At 45.1% G+C, this 22,930-nt stretch overlaps 1 protein-coding gene across 3 annotated transcripts in view; it reads right to left on the reverse strand.

Moving 5' to 3' along the window:
* Positions 1-1,716: 1,716 nt before the first annotated feature.
* Positions 1,717-22,930, reverse strand: part of KLHL3 (kelch like family member 3) — a 116,824-nt gene continuing 95,610 nt past the window's right edge. The window contains exons 11-15 of one of the 3 annotated variants that reach the window (XM_054488781.2): positions 21,405-21,506; positions 18,150-18,278; positions 12,482-12,622; positions 8,917-9,060; positions 1,717-6,390 (exon numbers count right to left, since the gene is read on the reverse strand). In XM_054488781.2, the coding sequence (XP_054344756.1) occupies positions 6,362-6,390; positions 8,917-9,060; positions 12,482-12,622; positions 18,150-18,278; positions 21,405-21,506 (545 nt within the window). In that variant the 3' untranslated portion in view covers positions 1,717-6,361. The remainder of the gene's footprint in view (positions 6,391-8,916; positions 9,061-12,481; positions 12,623-18,149; positions 18,279-21,404; positions 21,507-22,930) is intronic. The other 2 variants (XM_063665507.1, XM_054488783.1) reach the window with 2 other exon arrangements.

Below are 22,930 nucleotides of genomic sequence, written 5' to 3' on the forward strand. Positions count from 1 at the left end.
CCCTGGAGCAGTAGGAGAAGCTGTCTGAGCAGAAAGGGATAGACAATGGGGAATGCAGACTCCTATGTGAAAATCACATAAGGCAAACAGAACAGAAGATATTTTTATTAAAGTAAAACAGCTTATTAGGGTCAAAAGACACTATTTGTAAACTATAGAAACATAAGTTGGTAGAAAAACCACCAAATATGAAATTACTCTGAAACTTCTCCTGTAAGGAGAAACCAGGCCAGCAGCATAGTGGGGGAAATTTGTGCACCCTGAGACAAAGCCCTCACTAGCTAGCCATCAAGCCCTCACTAGCCATCAGCCCCTCACCGGGCCTCTCCAAGGCTGGGCGAGGCCCAGAGCAGATTGGCCCCAGAGGGGGTCTCCAGCCTAGCTCTGGGATCTGCTTCCCTGCCCACCTTGAGGGCCAGACGTTGGTGACCTCCTAGCTGCAGAATGCACTCACAGGGTATGGCCTCTGGGATCTGAAGATGACACAACTCAGCAAGCAGCTTCAGCAGGAGGAGGGAGCCTGCACCTCTTCTCAAGGGTCTGTTAATTAACTCCGGTAATCCTGTGAATTAGGCAGAGCGTCCTGTGGTCACTTGCCTCCATGAGGTGTTATGGAGATTAATTGGAATTAAAGCATTCAGCACAGGGCCTGGCACACATCAAATGCAAAATAAATGCTGGCTGCTATGATTATTGAAACAATCGCAGCCTGAACCCTCTTCTCAGGCTGATGCTCAAATTCAATTGTGGGTCAAAAGAGTTAGTAGGTTTCACCCAGGTATGCTCCACCTGCTCACAACACACCCTCAGATAAATGAATTCACCTTTGTGGGCCTCCTCTGTCCAGGGGCACAAATTCCTGCCCATCTGCTCCGGGTCTGTGGGACTCAAAGAGGCCTGACCTCATTCTTCTGAACAGTCTAACTGCTCGACAGGAGCAGAGGGTGAGTGGTGAGAGATGGGAGAACGGAGGCTCCAGCGGAGGCCAGCCCAGGAGAGGGGAGAGGAGTTGGAGGAAGGAAAGACACTGCCACCCGAGCCCTACTCACGTGCCTTTCTTTGCTCTCCCATCAATTGTTCCTGAGTGCCAGGCACCAGGAGTGCAGAGTAAGTCAAGCAGGCTGTGCCCTCTTGGAGCTCAAAATTCACTTTCCCAAATATGGGGAGGAATCTGGCTAAGGGTTCCCACTCGTCCCTTGAGTCTCTCCAGCTTGAAGATAAGTCCAACACCTCTGTGCTGTCCATCTGTCACCTAGTACAGGCCAGAGCTACTGACATCCCAAAAGGACCCGGGACTGGTTTGTTAACTATAGAGGGAGCTAAGTCTCTGAGCAGGAGGCTTTGAGAAGTTACAGCTGAGCCAGGCATCCACCCCCACTTCATACAAGGCTTCCCTCCCAAATGGTGATGCCCAGCTGAGCTAGCCATCTTCCCCACCAACCCTGACTCCCAGTGGTTCCCAGTGATTATCTGGCAGTTGTGCACACCACCTAACACCCCCTGGAGGGACTGTCCTCTCTTGGCCTCATTGAAGAAGGTCTTTGTGGGTCTGGCACTCTGCTGCGGCAAGTGATGGAAACCAAGGAACCCAGATATTGTCCAGTAGATCTTAAAATTTGTTTAATCCGAAGACATACAGGAATAAGTCTGTCCTTTTCATGTTTGAGACATAGCAGAGAGATTGGACTATAGAAATGAAATACTGAGAAAAGTTTGCACAGTTCAGCTTTTATTAAAATTAAAGGATGGGAAATTAGAACATGATTCCTGTTAAAATAATACATTTGAGGAAATGTTTCTTCAGCTATCGCTGTAACTGATCAAGCATGTGACAAGTGTTCTTTTACAAGATATACAGTCCCTAACAGCCATGCAGAGAACACCAGATCGAGGATCTTACCTATGCAATATGTTGTACGGGGTGTCAGTGATCAAGTCTGACTGGCTACGACAACCACAGGGACAGAGCACCCACACAGACATACACATTCAGTGTCTTCAGTTTTCTTTCAAAGAAAGTATTTTACACATAATATGCAAATTAAACAAGAAGTACAACAAGGGTCCTCTATTGCCACTGAAAATGAGGGGAGGGGAGGATGGGGGAGCGAATAATTTACAATCTCATAACCAAACATGGCACTAGGGTGATTTGATGCTGCAAATGCCACAGTCCTGTGCATTCCTGCCATGGCTGATGCTATATCCATGAGTCACTGAGTCCCATGAGGAAGGCTGCACAGGGACTATGAGGCTGTAATTATCCATTACAGAAGAAATCTCTTCCATTCCCAAATGCTGGAAGTGCTGCTGGCTCTCCTGCTTGGTCAGTAGAAACACAGCACAGCTGAACATGAGGGGCTTAGGACTCTAAATAGTGCAAACACTTAAAAAAAAATACATTCTAACCTCCTTGCTTCTCCAGGCAAACAGAGCCTTTAAAAACTCCAACTAACTGGAATATGAGTTTGCTCAACCTCCCAACTTGATCCAGCTAGGTGCAAATGGGGAGCATGGAGGCAATTTAAATGGCACCTGTCCCAACAACAATAATAATAATAATAATAATAAATTTTAAAAACCATGATGCAAATGGCAGATAAATACACAAAACAGAGCCTGGAGTAGAGACATAGCTCAAGAAGCAAGTTGTAAGTGTAGTGTGAGCACCTGCAAAGCATATGCTTAACACATGGGGACCATAAGGATTGACCCCTCTTTTAAAGGTTACAGACAAGATGCTCCCAAAAAGGGCATCACCCAGCAGCAAAGGCCTCAAGCTATTGGAAGCTTCAGATGAACAAGGAGATAGAAGAGAATAAGGAATGGTCGGCTGGACCTAGGACACTATGGGAGTATGTGCTGCGGGGGCAGGCCTTTCCCTGAGGCTTCTCCATGCCACAGGGTGCCAGGCTCAGTGCCCGTCAGTGGGAGCCACCATGAGACAGCCCAGTGTCACCCCCACAGAAAGCAGACTCAAAAAAAACAAACAAAACACAAGCAAACAACAAAAAAAACCACAATCAATACAGACGGGCAACTGCTGAGTTGAACATAACATCAGTCCCTAGCAATTCAAGAAACACCAGCGACTGCGTTTTAAAATTCAGCAGACTCCCTTGACTATGGTATTTAAAAAAAAAAAAAGGCTCATCTACCTGGAGCTACTGAAAAATATGTTTCTGGAGGGTGAGAAACAAAAGGAAGAGAGCTACAGGCATGAACTATGTTTGAGAGTGAATGATGCAAAGAACATAACATTTCATTATCATGGACAATAAAAAGCGATTCAAACATCTTGAAAAAAATATCTTATAAAAATATCTACCTTAAAATTTTAGCCTAAAAGCTATAGCTTCAATTTTATAAAAAGGCAATCTTTGAAAGGATCTGGCTCAGAAATATACAAACATTACACAACAGATATCAAAGTAAGACAGCTCAAAAAGCATCTTAGGGGATATTGCAACTGGCTTGCTGGGAAATAGAATTAAGTATTCTTATTGCATAGCAGAAAATGAGGTCACTTTTATTTGCATAATACTGCAACTTTGTAGATGGAGAGATGCCATTGGGTACTTATGAGAAATAACTTTGGAATTCAGAATCTGACTTCTACATTGTTCAAATCAGTATCCAAGTGGCGTCTCGGCTGCTTCTAACCTTGGGCCTCAATTCCATTTCACCACCACAATCAGATGACAGATATGTCACTGGCAAAGCTGCATTCACAAGCAGCCGTGGCCACCCTAAGTGGGGCAGTAAGAGGCTTCATCTACCATGTGACCAGCACAAACTAGAAAATAGCCTGCTGTGTCCACTGTGGAAAGAGAATCATACCTGGTGATGAAGAGATAGCAGGTTTTGGTGGCATCTGTGGGCAGCTAGAGCAGATTGGCTTTGGTGATGACGTACCAGTGTTCTGGTGCCCGTGAGAAAGGACACATGAGGGTGGAGTGCACATGGCCTTGGCAGCACGCCCAGCAGAGGCAGTGCTTTGTAGGGAGGGAGACATGAGGTGAAACCAATTGCAAAAATCCAAAAACAGAAAACATGACTGGCTAGCTTTCGGTGGAGGGACCCTTCCCCGGAAGACGACACATAAAAAATAGCCTCTCCAGCATGAAAGTCTAGCTTCTCAGTGGTGGGGGAGGGGCGGGGAATTCACCTATCATCTGAAATTGAGAGCTTCTGTGAATGGCATACATCAGATCCCAACCCCAGCCTCATCCCCATCACACAGACACACCCAAACAAGTTTCAAAATTTCCTCAGAGAAGGAGAAAGGACATTTCTCATTCCATCAGCTTCCAACCCACAGCCAGGTAGAGTTATGAAGCCACAGTCATCCCCACTTCATAGTGAGACCAGAGCACTTAACTAAAACATGCCTTGCTTCCTTTGGAGACATTTCTTCCAGGTCCCCCAAAGCTGGATATTTTAGCCTCTTCTGAAGGCTTCTAAAAATTCTGGGTACCTTGTGGTTCTCCAAGCATCTTGTTGAAGTCACATGTGCTTAACATCAGAAAGGGAAGTTTTGTCTCTAGGAGAGATGCACATTTAGGGCACAATAAATATACAGTAAATACACAAAGTGGCTCACTGGCTGGGAAGACCTCGGGGTTTCTAACTGCAGGGGCTGGGGGATGCCAATCTCCTGCAGCACCTGCTTGGAAGTAGCCCAGTCGCATCAGAAGTCCAACATCAGGATTTATAAAGTTCCTTGGCTTCCTGTAGGTGGATTCTCAAAGTAGGGAGGGTGTCCCAGACTGCAAGGTATGAGACTATTCTCCAGACACAAGACTTCCCCTGCTTATGCCAGAAATTCCAGCATGAGCAATTTGCTAGTTTAGGAACAGCACAACTTTAAGGTTTTTTAAATACAAATTACTCCATGCACCCTCAAATGCCTGCTCCTCAAGATGCTTGAAGTTCTATCATTAATAATTTTTACCTGTGAATTAGCAAAGCTCTCACCAAGCTCCCTTTTTAAAATGCAAGCACATCTTAGGAGGCCTCAAATCCAGGGCCCACTGATATCTCCTACCTCACAGGGAAAGTAGTAGTGGGGTTATTGGGGGTTGGGGAGAGGGTGCACACCCTGGAATAGGGGGAAAGCACAAGAAAAAGAAGACAAGGACATTAGACAGACTTGACCACTGTCACAAAGTGCCAAGGGCCAGCTCTAGTGGTATATTCCTTTGAAGCCATCCAATGTCCATCTGAATCACACACGACCCCATCCAACACAGGCACACATCTACCTTTGGGTCTGGAGGAGGGTGACCTCTTATTTATCCTCCAGACCAGAACACTTCTGAGAGTAAAATGGGGTGCTGTGAATAATTAAACCTGGATAATAAGTATAAATGGGGACTGTCCTGTCCTGGGAAAACCTAAAAGTAGGACCCTCTCTGAGACCATTATAGGCAGGAACTGAATCCTTACCACTTTGGTTTTTTGTTTTTTTTCCTGTTTTTGTTTTGCTTTGTTTTGTTTGTTCAGTGTTACCCCGAAGCTTCTCTGAAGAGCTAGTTTTCCCAGCTGAAGAGACATAACATCTCCCAGGCCTGGAATCTATGACATCAAAGACCAATGGCCTAAACCTGAAGACTGGGCAGTTCTCATCTGCTTCCTGTAGGAGAACTCAAGGAAAAACAGCGGGCTGAGAAGCACAGGGAACCCATTTGTCCCTTATTCTAGCACACAGAGGACACAGTGCAGCTTTGAGAATTCTCCAGCTCTTCTGCAGACAAAGTCACAGTAGTTAAAGTATATAAGTGGGTGTGGCCAGAGAACTGCCCCTCTCACTGGTTATTTCTGGACATTCCCAGACTGTCCAACTGGACCTTCAGAAGAAAGCAGCTTTAGTAGTCTCAGGGTCCCCATGGGACAAATCCAGAAGAGAGGTCTCTGTGACTTGATTTTTAACACAGCGAAAGGATCAGTAGTAAAGAAATCCAGTAGACTGTCATACACGCTCACCCCCCAACTTAGAGAAACATAGAGAAACACCATGGTCTACACACACACACACACACACACACACACACACACATACACACTCTCCAGGGTCTGTATTGTCCCTGTAGAAACACCAAAACAAAGCCCAAAGGTGCAGCCTGGGGCTGTCAGGAACCCCCTTGCTCAGGGCATAGGCCAGAGCACCTCAGGGGAGCGGGAGTGGGTAATGGTGTCCACACTGCGATGAACAACACCAGTCTGCCAAGTCAGAGGAGAGCGGTTCTCACAGCAACACAGACCCTCCCAAGCAAGTTGAATCCAGTCACCAAGGTCCTGCTGTTCAGAGTCACAGGCAGCACCTGCTCCTTCCTCCACCTCCCAGCAGTGGGAGTTTGGGTCACAAGGATTTGTGAATCACAGCAACACCTAATAAGAAAGGGGGAGAAAGTTATCATCTTAGCTTCTCCAAAGTTACTCAGAGTCCCAGTGAGTTCATGAATCCAAGATATCCTGAGTCACAGCCAAGGGAAATGTGTACAATTTTTATCCTAATATTGAAGTGGACTCAGGCTGCTAGCAGCTGGCTGTTCCCCACTCCAACAGCCAAGTCCTGGCAAGACACTTGAACCTACGAGCACAGTCCCTCAAACACCACTGACTAGTGGCCTCACCCTGTGTCATCACATGGACTCACTGTGGTGACTCCCGTCCCCAGCCCTAGCACCCAGCCCAACAATGCTCAGCGCCCAGGGGCAGCTATGCAGTTCTAAATTTGAATCACTGTAAGAGAAGCGATGGGTGATTCATCTCTACTTTTAGAAGACACTGGAATGAAGCGGAAAGTACAGCAGGCTGCCTTCATGGGAGCAAGAAAGACTGAATTCCATTCCTAGCTCTGCCACCAGTCAACCTGCGCTATGGCCTTTGGCAAGTTCTTTGACCTCTTTAGGCTCAGTTCCCACATGAATGTCATCTAAGGGACCCTGCCAGTGTGACAATCTCGACTTTGGTAAATGCTCCAGACATGTATGCTGTGTTACTGTTTTAGTCCGAGTGAACCATGCTCAGCACCTAACTATAAATCCACGTATGACCCAAAATCTCACTGTAAGGGACCGAGGCTACATGGCAGATATTACAGGTTGATTCCGTCAACATCCTTCCTACTTGCTATCCTCGACTACAGCCACCAGCAAGTTGCAAGCTCAGGTTTCCAGACTGCCTGGCAGCTAGATGTGCCATGTGACCCAGTGCTGGCCAATAAGACTGTAAAGACAAGTGTGCCAGTGTTGCAACGCTGGCTTTGTTCGTGTTGTGACTGGAATGCTCACGCAAGGCCAAGGGGAGGCAGCAGCCCTTGATAAAGCTGGCAGAACAGAAAAGAGAAGAGAAACCTAGTTCTTCAATGTCAGTCTGAGCCCCCAGGCCAACCTTGGATTTCTTTCTACTAAGACAAATACACTCACTTCCTTATTTAGGAAAGTATCTGTCAGGGTTTCTGGTGCCTGTTGCTAAATGAAATCCTAACTTACAGGTGTCTACAGGCAGGATAGTTACTGGAGCCTCATTTTAACATAGTCCCACAACTATGAAATGTTCTGGTTGAAGATGAGATTGAGAGAACATGGCTAAAATCAAGCCAGGATACCCCACTGGAGATATTCTGCTAAGACATCTATTTCCTGTTTATTCCTAGCTAAAGGTGCAGACATAGAAGCTTTGAGGCAGGCAGAACCTGAGTCCAGGTGCCTGGTCTTGACAGCATCCTACTTGAATCTCAGACATCTCTTTCAGAAGGTAGCTTTTTTTTTTTTTTGAAAGCAGGCTCCTGTGTTGCTTTTTCATATAACCTTTATCTTAATAATAAAAGTAATATATTCTCATTATGGGAAATCTGGAAAATGCAGAACACAAAGAAAAAAGCTTTAATCCCTTCACACAAAGAAAACCACCACTGTCTTTTTGGAATACTTTCTAGCATCTAATAATAACCACAATCATTTACTGCATGGTGTCTAATGCCAGGAAGGCATTGTACTTAGCTCTTCACAAGTATTACTGCATTTCATTCTCACAGCACCCTAAAAGGCTTAGTCTAATTTTATTCCCATTTTACAAATAAGACAACAGGGGTTCAGTATGCTAGAATACCTGGCCCAGAGACCCAGGACTAGTGGCAGAGCTGGAATTCAAATTCATATCTGACTCCAATATCCATCTGTAGAAGAAGCAGCAGCTATTCAACCCCCACTCCCACTACCACCAATACAGGACTACATGCGTGAGTTCACAAGGTTCATACAACTTGGCATCCTTTTTTAACCTAACAGGCTATTACAAATGTTTTCTCATAACATTAAAAAGCCATAAACTATATAAATATCCCATAGATTATTAACTATCTCCCTCATATATATTTCATATATATGCTGACTATTTCATGTCCCTTTCTTCATTGTCTGCCCTCTCCAGAAGTAGGTAGGAAGGAGACAAGCAAACCTGCAATTTTATGTTCAAGCCCACTTACTGAGTCTTTTATCTTAAAGTCTAAGGAAATGCTCCAAAATGCAAAGATTTATGGACAAATTTATTGGGGCCTTACTCATAATAGCAAAAAACTGAGAATTACTTAATGTCTGACTTAATCTCTTGTGACAACTCAGTTCAGCTGGAAGTGGCTCGAGGGAACAAATGTTATAAATTCTGAGGCTATCTTCAGGTTCACAGGGTCCGGGCAGGGACAGGGGGTAATAAGTGCTAATTATCAATATCTGTCATGAGCGCAGAATGAAGGAATGGTGGCCATGTAACAATTACCTGTCTTCCCTGGCAGAGGCACTCAGGCCCAAGTTAAGCAAGCTCACATCCCCTCATCTCACTGGCCCACCCAACCCTCATTCCCCGAGTGTGTTGGAGGCCTCTCGGGTGGGCATGGAGATGGCACACACTGACCTGCATAGCTCCGCCCTGTGCTCATGTTGGTTGGAAGCAGCGTCCATTTGTCAGTGACAGGATTGTAGTACTCCACCGAAGCCAAGTTGCAGGATCCATCATCCCCTCCAACCACATACAGGAGCCCATTTACTGCACAGACCCCTGTGAGTCAAACAAAAGCCATGGGAGACATCACAGCAGGTGCACTAAGAGATCAGAATTGATCAAGAGACAAATCTGGATAGCCTGGGAGGCTCTTTTCCTCCCTTCATGGTAATACAACAGAGATTTGGCTCCACAGGTTTGAGTTTGCTAAGTGAAAGAAAATATTGACAACAGCCACTGGGCTCCAAGGATCCTTCTTCCTAACAAGATCATTTCTCTGACCAGGGAGTTTTGATTACTTATAACGTGTATGCCCCCTGCCACACACACACCTACACTATAAGTATGTAGAGCATATGGGCACAGACCCCTCTTTACTGGAAAGGTGTATACAGACCTCCTGTGCCAGGCCTGAGCTAGGGAATAAGACAATTCAGGGGACTTCGTGCATGCTACTACTTCTCTGCTGCTAAGTTTTTCCCTGATAAGCCCTATGTTATATCCACACTGTGTGATGCTGATGGTTATGTCTGTAATCCCTTTACAAGACTGGGTCTACATTCACACACAACTCCCAGGGATGAGGAACAGCTCCCACCCTGATCTCAGAGGGAGATGGATTTTGGGCAAGGTCTCATGCAGCAGGGTCTATGGCATAGGAAAACGTAATTAATTATTGCTCATTAAGACTTTCCCTCCCCCTCCCCCTCCCCCTCCCCCTCTCCCCTTTCTTCGGTCTCCCTCTGTTGCCGTGGCTGGACTGTACTGCCGTGATCTCTGCTCGCTGCAACCTCCCTGCCTCGGGCTCCTGTGATTCTCCTGCCTCGGCCTGCCGAGTGCCTGGGATTGCAGGCGCGCGCCGCCACGCCTGACTGGTTTTTGTATTTTTGGTGGAGACGGGGTTTCGCCGTGTTGACCGCGCTGGTCTCCAGCTCCTGGCCTCGAGTGATCTGCCTGCCTCGGCCTCCCGAGGTGCTGGGATTGCAGACGGAGTCTCACTTACTCAATGCTCAGTGTTGCCCAGGCTGGAGTGCACTGGCATGATCTCGGCTCGCTACAACCTCCACCTCCCAGCCACCTGCCTTGGCCTCCCAAAGTGCTAAGATTACAGTCTCTGCCCGGCCACCACCCCGTCTAGGAAGTGAGGAGCGTCTCTGCCTGGCCGCCCATCGTCCGGGATATGAGGAGCCCCTCTGCCCGGCCGCCCCGTCTGGGAAGTGAGGAGCGCCTCTGCCCAGCCGCCCCGTCTGGGAGGTGAGGAGCACCACTGCCTGGCCGCCACCCCGTCTGGGAGGAAGTGAGGGGCGCCTCTGCCCGGCTGCCCCATCTGGGAGGAGAAATTCTTCTGCCTTGGGATGCTGTTGACCTATGGCCTTGCCCCCAGCCCCCTGCTCTCTGAAACATGTGCTGTGTCAACTCAGGGTTAAATGGATTAAGGGCGGTGCAAGATGTGCCTTGTTAAACAGATGCTTGGAGGCAGCATGCTCCTTAAGAGTCATCACCACTCCCTAATCTCAAATACCCAGGGACACAAACACTGCGGAAGGCCGCAGGGACCTCTGCCTAGGAAAACCAGAGACCTTTGTTCATGTGTTTATCTGCTGACCTTCTCTCCACTATTATCGTATGACCCTGCCACATCCCCTCTCCGAGAAACACCCAAGAATGATCAATAAATACTTAAAAAAAAAAAAAAAAAAAGACTTTCAAAGGCCATAGTCCAATAGGTTGTGTATTTTTTCAAAATTAGATTAAGAGATTGGTGATACTCCAAAAAGTAGTAATTATCAGTGTTGCTGAAGGTACTCTCAAATACTGGTGAGACGATAAAATGGACACCTTCCTGGATGGTGTCTAAAATACATGTGCTCCCTCTGATTAAAAAATTCCACTTCTGGCCAGGCACAGTGGCTCACATCTGTAATCCCAGCACTTTGGGAGGCCAAGGCAGATGGATCACTTGAGCCCAGGAGTTCAAGACCAACCTGGGCAACATGGTAAAACCCTGTCTCTACAAAAAATACAAAAATTAGCCAGGCGTGATGGTGCATACCTGTGGTCCCACCTACTCAGGAGGCTGAGGTGGGAGGATCTCTTGAGCCCAGGAGGCAGAGTTGCAGAGCCAAGATTATGCCACTGCAATCTAGCCTGAGAGAGCGAGAACCTGTCTCAAAAAAAAAAAAAATCTATTTCTGGCCTTTTATTCTAAAGAAATAATTTTAAATGTGTACACTGATTTAGCTATAAAGACCATTTATAATAACTGAAGTATTACTTATAGTATAGAAAAGATAGAAATAACCTGTGTCCAATAGTAGATTGGTTGTTTAAATTATGATATAGTCATTTAAAATAATATCATATAAATAAGTTTAGTGTTGTAATAAGATGTTCATGAGATTGTAAAGTGAGTTTTTTTAAAAAACGGGTTATAAAAGTGTTATATTATAATTCCATTTTTGTTATTAAAAAATAGAAATATCTATGTATGAATTTTATACAAACACACATTTACATCTAAACTGAATTCCCAGGTTCTAGATAGACTAGCTGCCTTAAGGGTCCTGTAATTCTTTGCTCATGTGGCTTAAAGCTAAATGAGAACTTCTCTCACAGCAGGCTTAGGCAATGAGTAAATTAGTAAATATCCCCCCACCCCCCACCCCCCACCCCGTTTACACTTCCAAGTCAGCCACGAATGGGCTTAGCAAACAGGTAATATGAGAATAATGAAAATGGATCTGCCTGAAAGTCACCTGTGTGTCTTTCTAGCCTAGGAAGTTGGGCTAAGCCAACACTTTCCTAAAGCAAAGAGGCAAAAAGGTATACTGACACAGTACACGACCCACAAGGCAAAGCCCAAAAAGGAAATAGCTTAAAAGGGGCCTCATGCTCCAAGAAATATAAACCTAAATACTCTACAGTAAATCTTTCCTACAGGAAGGCATAGGAGACAAGAAGGAAAGCAGAGACAGGAATACAAAGAAAGCAATAAGGAAAGAAGAACTCATCAAGGGTCCAACTGTCCCTGCAAGGAAGGAGACTGGTTTCAAGTAGGAAGTGAGAGGTTCTCCTAGCCAGGCACTGGCAAAGAAAAGATAGAACCAAGTGCCATTGTCTGGCCCTTGTCCACAGAGCCCTGTGCTTAGCTACCTACTAAAGCTTTTGGGCAGGGGGCACTGATGGCAACCAGAGGACTTTTCCAGGTCTGTGCTCATCTGTGTGCGGTAAAGTCATCACCCTTCACTGGGGGGAAAGGGGATCCTCTGCATCTAGGTTGCAGGATCTGCAGCTAGCTTTTGGGGTCTCAATTTCTCCCCTCCTCTAACCAAGAGCCCACCTGGCAAATGAACACTCCCTGTTCAGGATATACACTCAGCTCCAGACCCTGGGAAATCTCCCTGTTGTTTAGAGCCAGTGTCTTCAGGGAGAAAAGGCACACAACCCCCAAAGGGGAGATGGAGAGAGCAGTCATTACCTGCATTGCGCCGGCACATGTTCATGTCTGCCACTTGCTTCCAGGTATTTGTTCCAGGATCGTAAACCTCGACGCTCTTCCTCACCAAAGGCCCATCATGCCCACCTGTGGCGTACAGCTGTCCGCTAAGCACTCCAACCCCTGAAAGGCAGAGCACAGTGTCCCAGCCTCATGCTGGCTACAGTAACCAGAAATCAGGAGGCCTGGCATCCAGTCCTGGACAGCCCTGACCAGCGAGGGGACTTGGGGAGTGCCATTTTGTCTCCCTGGACCTCAGTGTCCTCATCTGTAAAACAAATATAATGACACCCTACCTGCCTCCTCATAAGACTAGCAACCTCAAAACTTTGAAATATAATGCAAATGTGACCCAAATTCTGTTTTTAAAAAACATAAATATATATATATACATACATACATCATACATACATACATACATACATACATGCATACGGGGGAGGATGTTCATAAGCAAAGAAAAAAGACAAAAAATACTGAAAGAAATCCATTAAAATATTAAGAATAATTATTTCTGAGTGGTAAATTACATTCATTTTCCTTTTTTGCCTATCTATATTGCCTAGTTTTCCTACAATGCTGTATTACTTACTCATCCTTATATTAGTTGAGTAAAAAGAGTTAAAAATTGAAACTAGCCACACAGCAAAAGTGCTGAAATTATTATTAGGGAGGCCTCCCTGCTGGTCGTGTAAGCAGAAGCTGACCTTTCTGCCCACTTCTCTCCTCCTGTACTGCAGAGGGCATTATTAGATCACTCACCGTGTTGATCAGCCTGAGCTGAATACTAGAATTGCTTCATTTACAAGTATTAGTATAATCTTTTAAAATCCTTTTATACAACAAGAAGATGAAAGCCATAAAGAAGGAAGACAGCACAGTATCTAGAAAGTGCAACTGACCTGGTAGCTAGGACACCTGTGTTCTGGACCTGTCTGTCTGACTTGCTCACTGGGTGACCCTTCCCCTTTCTGGGCCTCAGTTTCCCTATTTGTAAAGGGAAAGAGTTGTACTAGATCAGTAGTTCACATGGACCACAGACTTCTCCACTCCATGGGCAGGCTGCATCTCAATCGACTGAGAAGCTTTTTGAAAGACAGATTCCACACTGGTCAGGAGTCAGAAAAAGTTTCTCAGGTGACTGGGATGTGCAGCCAGGTTTCAGACCCAAGAACAAGACTTGTAGACTATAACTCCATATGGATGAGGACTGTTTTTACCTTGTCCTAATCTGCTTCCCTGTGCTCCACAGCAGTAGGTTCTCAAGAGATATTGCTTGAATGACAAAAATATAAATTAATAAAATCCCTCCCAGCAATTATGCGGGTATGCTAGTAGCTCCTAGCAGTTGCTCTAAACTAACAGCAGATGGTGCTGTCGTATCAACAATGGCTCTCTCTAACTGACAGGTTTAATAAAATTAGTTGCGTTCCAAAGCTGCCTCACCTTCCTTTCCTCCACGCTCAGCAGGAACACGCATTCCCTGAGAGATGGCCTCTTTTTCCCCTAACCATCTGGTGGCATTGCCCACACCCTGCTGAGGAAGCGAGCTGCGTTCCAGGCACTCAGGCAACTCTGCCTCTGCCCTAGTGCAGCCTCATCCATAAACATTCATGCAGCGGTTTCCTGGACCTAGAGCCACAGGGGCTCCTGGCACCTCAAAGGGCCTCAGGCAGCTAAAGGCCAGGGCCTTTGGTCTCTGGGTCTTCAGCCAACAACACCCACCTCGACAAGTATGTGGGTTCCCAACTCCAGAGGTGAGACTTGCCTAAATCTTACGAAAGTGAAGCACTGAAGAAAGGCTGACCTGGGAGCCTGAGGCCAGGGCTCTGACAGTAACCTCAGGAAAAAGGTTTGGTTTTGATTTCCTAACTCAAGGTCAGTGTGCCTCCCAGGGACACTGGACTCCCAAGCAACAGAGGTGTCACCCTCCAGGTCCTCCAGTGTAGGTAAGAGACAGGAGTAGGGCCAGGTGATGTCCACCCAGCAATAACCATTTCAGCAGCTTGGCAGAGACAAAGCAGCTGTAATTTCCAAAGGCGGCTCCCTCCACAGAGACAAGCCTGAGCTTCCTAAGGCAGGTCTGCCCTCACAACTTCACGCCTGGCTGCCTCCCCAGGCTTTCAGCCCTAGGAGCAGTCACGCATCTCAGGGTGTGCTGCCCCAGGCATGCTGAGCTCTCACCCCTTACGTCACAACAGAGGATTTCTAGGGAGTACGAAGACTCTACCAAAACTTTAGAAACCAAAATTTCCGAAAGAGGTTTATGACAGGAAAAGAATCATGGGATTTGTGGATTGACTTGGTTCTTAGGGAACATCTACTATAACCCTACAACCCACTCATTTCACATATAAGGAATTAGAGGCCAGAATAAGGGAAGGGATTTGCCCAAGGAAGGTCATATGGCAAATGACAGCAGACCCAGCACCAAGTCCCGGGCCTCCTGACTTCCAGGCAATGGCTCCACATTCAGGAAGGGCCAACCTGTCAGAATCAGCAGGGACAAAAATTCCCTAAAAATAGCACTCCAAACACAAACAGTTCTTAAATGGAATCATACAGATTTTTGAAACCAGTGAGCACACAAAGGCTCTTTAAAAATATTAAAATAGCATACTTTTTAAAGAATGCTGAGGAAGTGGTCATATGTTTGGTACTATAAAATGAGATCACAACTCAATCTCCAAAAATACAAAAAAAAAAAAAAAAGAGAGAGAGAGAGAGAAAGGAATAACATTGCGGGAATGTGGCTTCCCTTCTCAGAAGTCACACAGCCTTCCCGCCAGGATCAGATTGGTAATCAGTCACCACTGACCACAGGAACCAGCAGTAAAGAGCCAGTGGACTGATGCCTCTGTCTGCCCTCAGACCCTTCCCTTTGGGCCTCTAAAGACAATGGATGGGAAGACAAAGCAGGGGAGAAGGGGCTGTTGCTCCGCTTCCTGAAAAATCCCAAAGGATCATAGAGCTTCTGGTTTTCTGACAAGAAGCAGAAGTGGAAAACCTTGTGAAAAGTCATTTTCTTCACATGTTGGGGAATAGGTTGAAGTGAGGAAAAGTGGGAGTGGGGGACATAAGTTATCTCCAGACATGAACACTAATAGCTTGGCTTTCAATCCCAGACAGGCAAACTCAGCTTTGTCAACTGAAGACTTGTCCTACTACTTCAGAGGAATAAGACTGATAATTTAGGGATTTAAAAAGCTAACTCTGGAGTCAGCATTACTAATTATATGACCTTGGGCAAATTACTCAACCACTGGCAGACTTCCTTTCTAAATCTGATAAGTGGAATTCATATTGTATCCACCTCATAGGGCTGCAGTGAGGATTAAATGGATTGAGGCATAAAAAGTACTTGTTAGGACAGTGCCTGGCACATAGTAAGCCTTCACTTTCAAAAGATATAAACACCTTCATAGAAACAAGGGATGATGAGGAGGAGCATATTATCTCATCCATTCTCTAGTGATCCCCCAGGAAAGGTTAACTTATAAAGTACCGTGTCTAGCTACAAAGGTGCTAGTAGGATTATATACAGCAAAACGAAAGAAGGAGGAGGTAAAATAAAACGTTAAGTTGTTGAACCAATACCCACTCGTGACTGATTAAAGAAATCACAGATTACACAAACAACTGGAAAAACATCCCGTATTCATGGATTGGAAGAATCAATATCATTAAAACGACCATATTCCCTGAAGAAATCTACAGATTCAACACAATTCCTATCAAACTATCAACATCGTTCTTCATAGAATTAGAAAAAACAATCCTAAAGTTTATACAGAACCAAAAAAGAGCCCGAACAGCCAAAGCCAATCTTAACCAAAAAGAACAAAGCCAGAAGTATCACATTACCTGACTTCAAATTATATTACAAGGCTATAGTAACTAAAACAGCATGGTGCTGGTACCAAAAATAGACACAGAGATCAATGGAACAGAACAGAGAACCCAGAAACAAAGCCACATACCTATAACAAGCTGATCTTCAAAAAAGTCGACAAAAATAAAACAATGGGGAAAAGACTCTCTATTCAATAAATGGTGCTGTATGTGGCTAGCCACATACAGAAGAATGAAACTAGACCTCTATCTCTTACCATATACAAAAATTAACTGAAGATGGATTAAAGACTTAAATATAAGACCTGAAACTATAAAAGTCCTAGAAGAAAACCTAGGAAAAACTCTTCTGGGCATTGGCCTAGGCAAAGAATTTATGACTAAGATGCCAAACGGAAAGTGCAACAAAAACAAAAATAGACAAATGGGACTTAATTAAACAAACAAACAAAAAAGCTTCTGCACAACATAAGAAATAATCAACAGAGTAAACAGTCAACCTACAGAATGGGAGAAAATATTTGCAAATTATGCCCCCCAACAAAGGACTAATGTCCAGAATATACAAGGAACTCCAACAACTCAACAAGGAAAAAACAACCTCATTAAAAAGCAGGCAAAGGATATACATACAGACATTTCTCAAAATAAGGCATGCCAGTGGCCAATAATCATATGAAAAAATGTTGAACATCATAATCATCAGAAAAATGAAGACTAAAACCACAGTGAGCTACCATCTTACACTTGTCAGATGGCTATTATTAAAAAGTCAAAAAAGGCCGGTTGCAGTGGCTCACACCTGCAATCCCAGCACTTTGGGAGGCCGAGGCAGGTGGATCATGAGGTCAGGAGATTGAAACCATCCTGGCTAACACGGTGAAACCCCATCTCTACTACAAATACAAAAAATTTGCCGGGCATGGTGGTGGGTGCCTGTAGTCCCAGCTACTCGGGAGGCTGAGGCAGGAGAATGGCGTGAACCCGGGAGGCGGAGCTTGCAGTGAGCCGAGATGGCACCACTGCACTCTAGCCTGGGCAACAGAGTGAGACTCCATCTCAAAAAAAAAAAAAAGACTTTAGCATGGTTGCAGAGAAAAGGGTATGCTTATACACTGTTGTGGAAATATAAATTAATACAACCTCTATGGAAAAACAGTATGGGGATTTCTCAAAGAACTCAAAATATTACTACCATTTGACCCAGCAATCCCACTACTGGGTATCTATGCAAAGGAAAAGAAATCATTATATTAAAAAGACATGTACAGTTGTTATGTTTAAAGCAGCACTACTGACTACAGCAAAGTCATATAATCAATGTAAGTATCCATCAATGGCTGATTAAAGAAAATATAGTATGTATACACCATGGAATCTTATGCAGCCAAAAAAAGAGTGAAATCATGTCCTTTGCAGCAACATGGATGAAGCTGGAGGCCATAATCCTAAGTGAGATAACCCAGAAGCAGAAAATCAAATACTGCATATGTTCTCACTTACATGTACAGGCTAAATAATGGGTATACATGGACATAAAGATGAGAACAATAGACACTGGGGATTCCAAAAGGGATAAGGCTGGGAGGAGGGTGAAGGTTGAAAAATTACCCATTGGGTACAACGGTCACTATTTGGGTGATGGGTACACTAGAAGCCCAAACCCGACCATTATGCAATACATTCATGTAACAAACCTGCACATGTACCCTCTGAATCTAAAATAAAACAAAAAAAAATTTAAAGACCCACTTGTGAGCAAATCAGACACAGCCAGCACCCCAAGGTTCTCCCATACCTGCGCCACTGCGGCGGGTGCTCATGTCCGCCACGTATATCCATTCATTGGTCGCTGGGTTGTACTGCTCCACAGTGCTCAGACACTGGCGGGAAGCTCCATCATAACCCCCAACAGCATATAGCTTCCCTGCAACAGACAAAGTGGCTGAGTGTGGTGCCAGGGATACTGGCATGAAACCAGAGCTCAGCTGAAACCCTATCTGCAACCAACTGGGGCACCCTTACCTCAGAATTCTGTTCCCTCTTTCTCCAGGGGACCACCAACTTACTCCTCAACCAAGCAAAGCATCCTTCACATTTCTTCACATATTCTACTTGCTCTTAAGCCATGAGCTCCTTAGAAGCAAACACTGAACCTCTTTCTAAATAAGTACCCCCAAATACCCAGCACAAAGCTATGGCCTGGCACCGCTGGGGTTCAACATAATCTTGCTGATGAATTAGGTTAAATTTTCTCTAGAACAAGACACCAGTGCCAGATAGATGGAAAGCTAGAAGGCCCCCAGCTATAGGCAGTCAGACCTTCTTTCTGGCTAAAGGCTTGACATAGCAGATGAAGTAAATATGGAAAATTATTATTCAATGAGAACCCAAAACCTGTCTTAGCCATTGTCTCTACCCCTTCCACAACCCTGGCAGGTAGAGTGTGTGAATGGAGTGTTCTTTGTACACTGTGGGCCAGGGTGGCTGGAATTTTTCTGCAGACTACCCTGTGATCTCTGAGCCATGCACAAGAGCCCTGAGGTGCCGTCATCTACTTTTAAATTAAAATACCATTAAGCTGCTACTCAAGAGCATCATTTCTGCCTGGGGCTGGGGGCTGAGGGCTGAGAGTGAGGTTGGACACAGGAGGAAAAATTTGGCATTTGAGCTATCCCAAAGCAGAAATTCAAACATTTTGGGTTTAAAATTTAGTCTTAAAATGCAGTGGGATGGTCTCTTCTGTGGGAACAGGGGGAGGAGTCACACTAGCTGTAGACTAAATAAATATCACCAAATGCAAATCTATTTAACAGGATTACTTACTCAGTAGATTTTTTGGTCATATGTGCTTTCTTGATGGACAGACACCAAGAATACTACTAGTATTTGAAAATCTGCAATTATTTTAAGTTAGAAAGATTCTCAGGCTCAAACCTATACTCTGCTACCAGAACTACTGCTGCATTATCAAATGTAAAAATGTTTTTCTTCTATCATCATCGAGCCTGGCTTTGTTTTCTGCCCCAGGGTCCTCTCAATTGACCCATCTAAAAGAAAGAAAAACATCCTCCTCAGTTCTGCACTCACCAAAGTCAAAATTTTTTAAAAACCTGACTAAGCAGCTCTTCTAGGGTCCAGGCTACTTGTATGATGTGTGCTGGTTCAGATGCGAAATCTCCATAGCACACTCTCCGCTCTCTTGGGAGCTTCTGCCTACACTCCGATCCACACAGTCTTTTCCTAAATAGGTATTCTTCGAGGCAGCCAGTAGCAAATTATTGTGATTTCCTCCATTTTTTTTTTCAGTGTCATTCAAACTGTATAGCCATGGTAATGAGATGATGAGAGGGAGGAGAGGAAGGCAGACAGTGTGGAGAGCTGTCTCTTCATGGCCACAGTGAAGCAGACAGAGTCCACTTAAGTTCCTCCCTCAACATTCTCACCACAGCTGTAAATTGAACTCTGCTGCCCCAGGGTGCCCACAGCTGAAAGAGCTTCAGATTCAGGAGGGGCAGAAGAAACAAATTCCCAGCCTGTCTTCCACGTCAACAGGGCGTGCTACAAGACAGCACTTCTTCCACATACAGAACATGCTCACAAAAGCCTTTGTCAAGGGGAGTATTTTAAATTACCACCGTTATGGCACCTCCTCTAACCCCCATCAACCATTCCATCTGCATCAGCTGAAAAAAATATGCACTCAAGGTTCCTCCTTGAGTCTATTAACAGGGATTTGCTATTTTTAACCCCTACTCTATTGTTTGATATTTCTAGCTAAGGAACAAGAGAAGAAATGAGAAGGTGGCTAGACAAAGCACTTACACTTGGCAGACAAATCAATTTCTCTTCCACCAAGAGAATGAGATTGCAAGATACAATTTACCTTGGTAGGAGGACAAAATCCTTGCCCTCACAAAGATGACTTTTTTAGTATGTTAGAATAGTACACCTTTAAATGAAAACTTAAATTACACAATACCAGTGCAGACTGAGAAATACAGTGCAAGAAAAGAATCTTTCTATTAATGTCTAACTCGCTGGATGTTACACTCACCCCAGGGCACATTTGTGTTTGCATGTGTATTTTTGAGTGTGTACATGAGAGATGGAATGTCTGCACACACGTCTGAATGAACACATATTCCATCTAAATTCCCACATTACTACAAGTTGATGAATCAGTGTTGTCCTGCAAATGACAACATTTTAGTTCAAGTAATATTCTATGCTTTGGTACATTGAATTCACACATATTTACAGAACTCCAACCTACTGGCATTTGTCAGCATTTTGAAGGAGCATAGCACAGTGGAAAGAACACCAGCTTAGGAGTCAGAAGACCTGGGTTCAAGGACAGGCTGTGTTATTTACTGTCATCGGAATGTGGGACATCTGGAGGATGGAGAAAACCTGAGTCCTGCCTATCTCCTTCACAAGGGTTTTGCAAACAAAACAAGAGACTAGAAATGAGAGTTTTTTAAAAAACAAAAGTGTACCATCTGACCAGGCCCTAGACCTTACCACTCCCTCCTACCTTACCCTACACAGCTTTCCTGACTAGAACTGGACTCAATCACCAGCCTACCCTGCAGAGTCATCAGACCTAAGATGAGGTGCCTACCTCACTCACAGTTCTGTTAATGTTCAACATATGAATATGAGGACACAATTAATTAAGCACATTTAACTCTCACTCCACTACATTATCCTCCTGGGTTATATGCTGACTATGGATTCCCTACTCCCTTCCCTTCCCCAACTTCTAGCAGAGCTATTGACACAGGGCCAAACCACAGGCCGGCATTTCCCCTCTAGGATCCTTCTACTCCTCCAGCCCAGTTCCAACACTTAGCAGCCTTGGGCCAGGAGCTCCACCACCTCTCTGAGTCTCAACTTTCCTCATCCGCTAAATCAGGATAATAGTACCTAACCCAGAGGAGTGATCTCAGGAAAAAAAACACGGTAGAGGAAGCACCAAGCATGATGCTGGACCCAGGACAAGGCCCATGGGCCAGGTAGGCCTGGCCACTGGCCACTGCCGCCTCCTTACCCTCCACAACGCCCACACCCACACTGCTCCGCCGCGTGTTCATCGGGGCCACAAAGAACCACTCGTTGGTCTTGTAGCTGTAGGCTTCCACCGATGCTAGGCCTGGGAGACAAGAGACTCATGAGACTTCCGTGGCACCAGGCCTCACCCTGCTGTGTGAGAAGCAGTGAGGATGGGGGAGGAGTCCAAATGTAGGGGCTGGAAACCTAAATGTATGGCTCAGTACCACCTCTGCATCACCATGCGGCCTGTGGCAACTCCCTGAAACACATCTGCAGTGTCTACCTGCAGGGACTATTTAAGACTTGACGCAGAGAGTGGGCTGTGAAAGGACAAGAGGTGTGTCTGAAATGCATGGCAAACGTAGATCATAAAAACCGCAGAGTGGGATACTTTGATTCCAAGTAGTCACCTGAGGTAGCCTCACTGAACACCTATTCCAATCCCCTTTCCCCCAGCTTCCTCTATCTTAGCAGTGGAAAGCTAAACACTTGCTTTCCAAGACTCCCTCGCAGCTAGGGGTAACCAAGTCAATGAGACCTAAGCAGAAGTCTATGGGGATTTCAGAAACAGCCTTTGCTTTTCTGATATAGATACCATTCCCCTTTTTGATTCTTGCTACCTGGAACACAAATGTGTTGGCTGGAGGTATAACAGCCATCTCATGATCATGAGAAAAAGGCCAAGAGAATCTTAAAGAATGTGGCCTCAATGTCCATGAGTTACTGGACCAACTCAGCAACTGCTAACCTCTAGGCTTCTTGTTTCATGAGTAAAGCAAAATCCCTTGTGTTTTAAGGCAGAGTTTAATCAGGTTCTCTACTTATAGCCAAAAGTAATTCCCAAAAGAAACAATGCACCACTGCTCTTTCATTCTCTTCGTTCCACTCACTAAAGGCAGCCTCCAGAGGGGCTAAAGACCCTGGAATTATATGAGTGAGTCAAAGAGAAGGCTGAGAAAGGTCCCCAAATTGTAAGACACAAATAAAAATTCAGCGAAGTAAAAAATACTGCTTTTTACCTCCCTGGGGGCCAAAGAATATCATATTAGTTTAATAGAGCTACTGTCTGTGGAGACATCTACCTAGCAGTATAAGCAGAGATGAGATCACCTCTCTGAGTTTATGTCAACTAACAGTTTTGGGTTGAAATTTTGAAGCTAGATAGAGTCCAGAGGCAAGGAGGCTCACCTATGGTGAAAAAGCCTGGTAAAGCTTCAGTAGGGTAGTAGAAAGGGCAACAGAAAAAATGGGCAGCCTGGCCCACTGCATGACCTGAGCCAGGTCTCTTCCAAGTGCTGAACTCAGCTCCCTCATCTGTCTAGCAAAGGGTTCAAACTGGAGGCCTGAGGCACCCCCTAGCTAAGCATGTTCTCCTTCTAAGTCTCATCTTCTGAGTAAATAGGTTCCCAGACACTGGCAAGTAGGAAAGGGACTCTTCTGAGTCCTAGAAAGCCTAGTACATGGGCAGTTACATATTCTGTCTGGAAGAAGGCCTGGCTCTTCCCCCGAAAGCTGGATGAGGAT

This window comes from Pongo pygmaeus, chromosome 4, assembly GCF_028885625.2.
Source record: "Pongo pygmaeus isolate AG05252 chromosome 4, NHGRI_mPonPyg2-v2.0_pri, whole genome shotgun sequence".
Taxonomy (NCBI): Eukaryota; Metazoa; Chordata; class Mammalia; order Primates; family Hominidae; genus Pongo; species Pongo pygmaeus.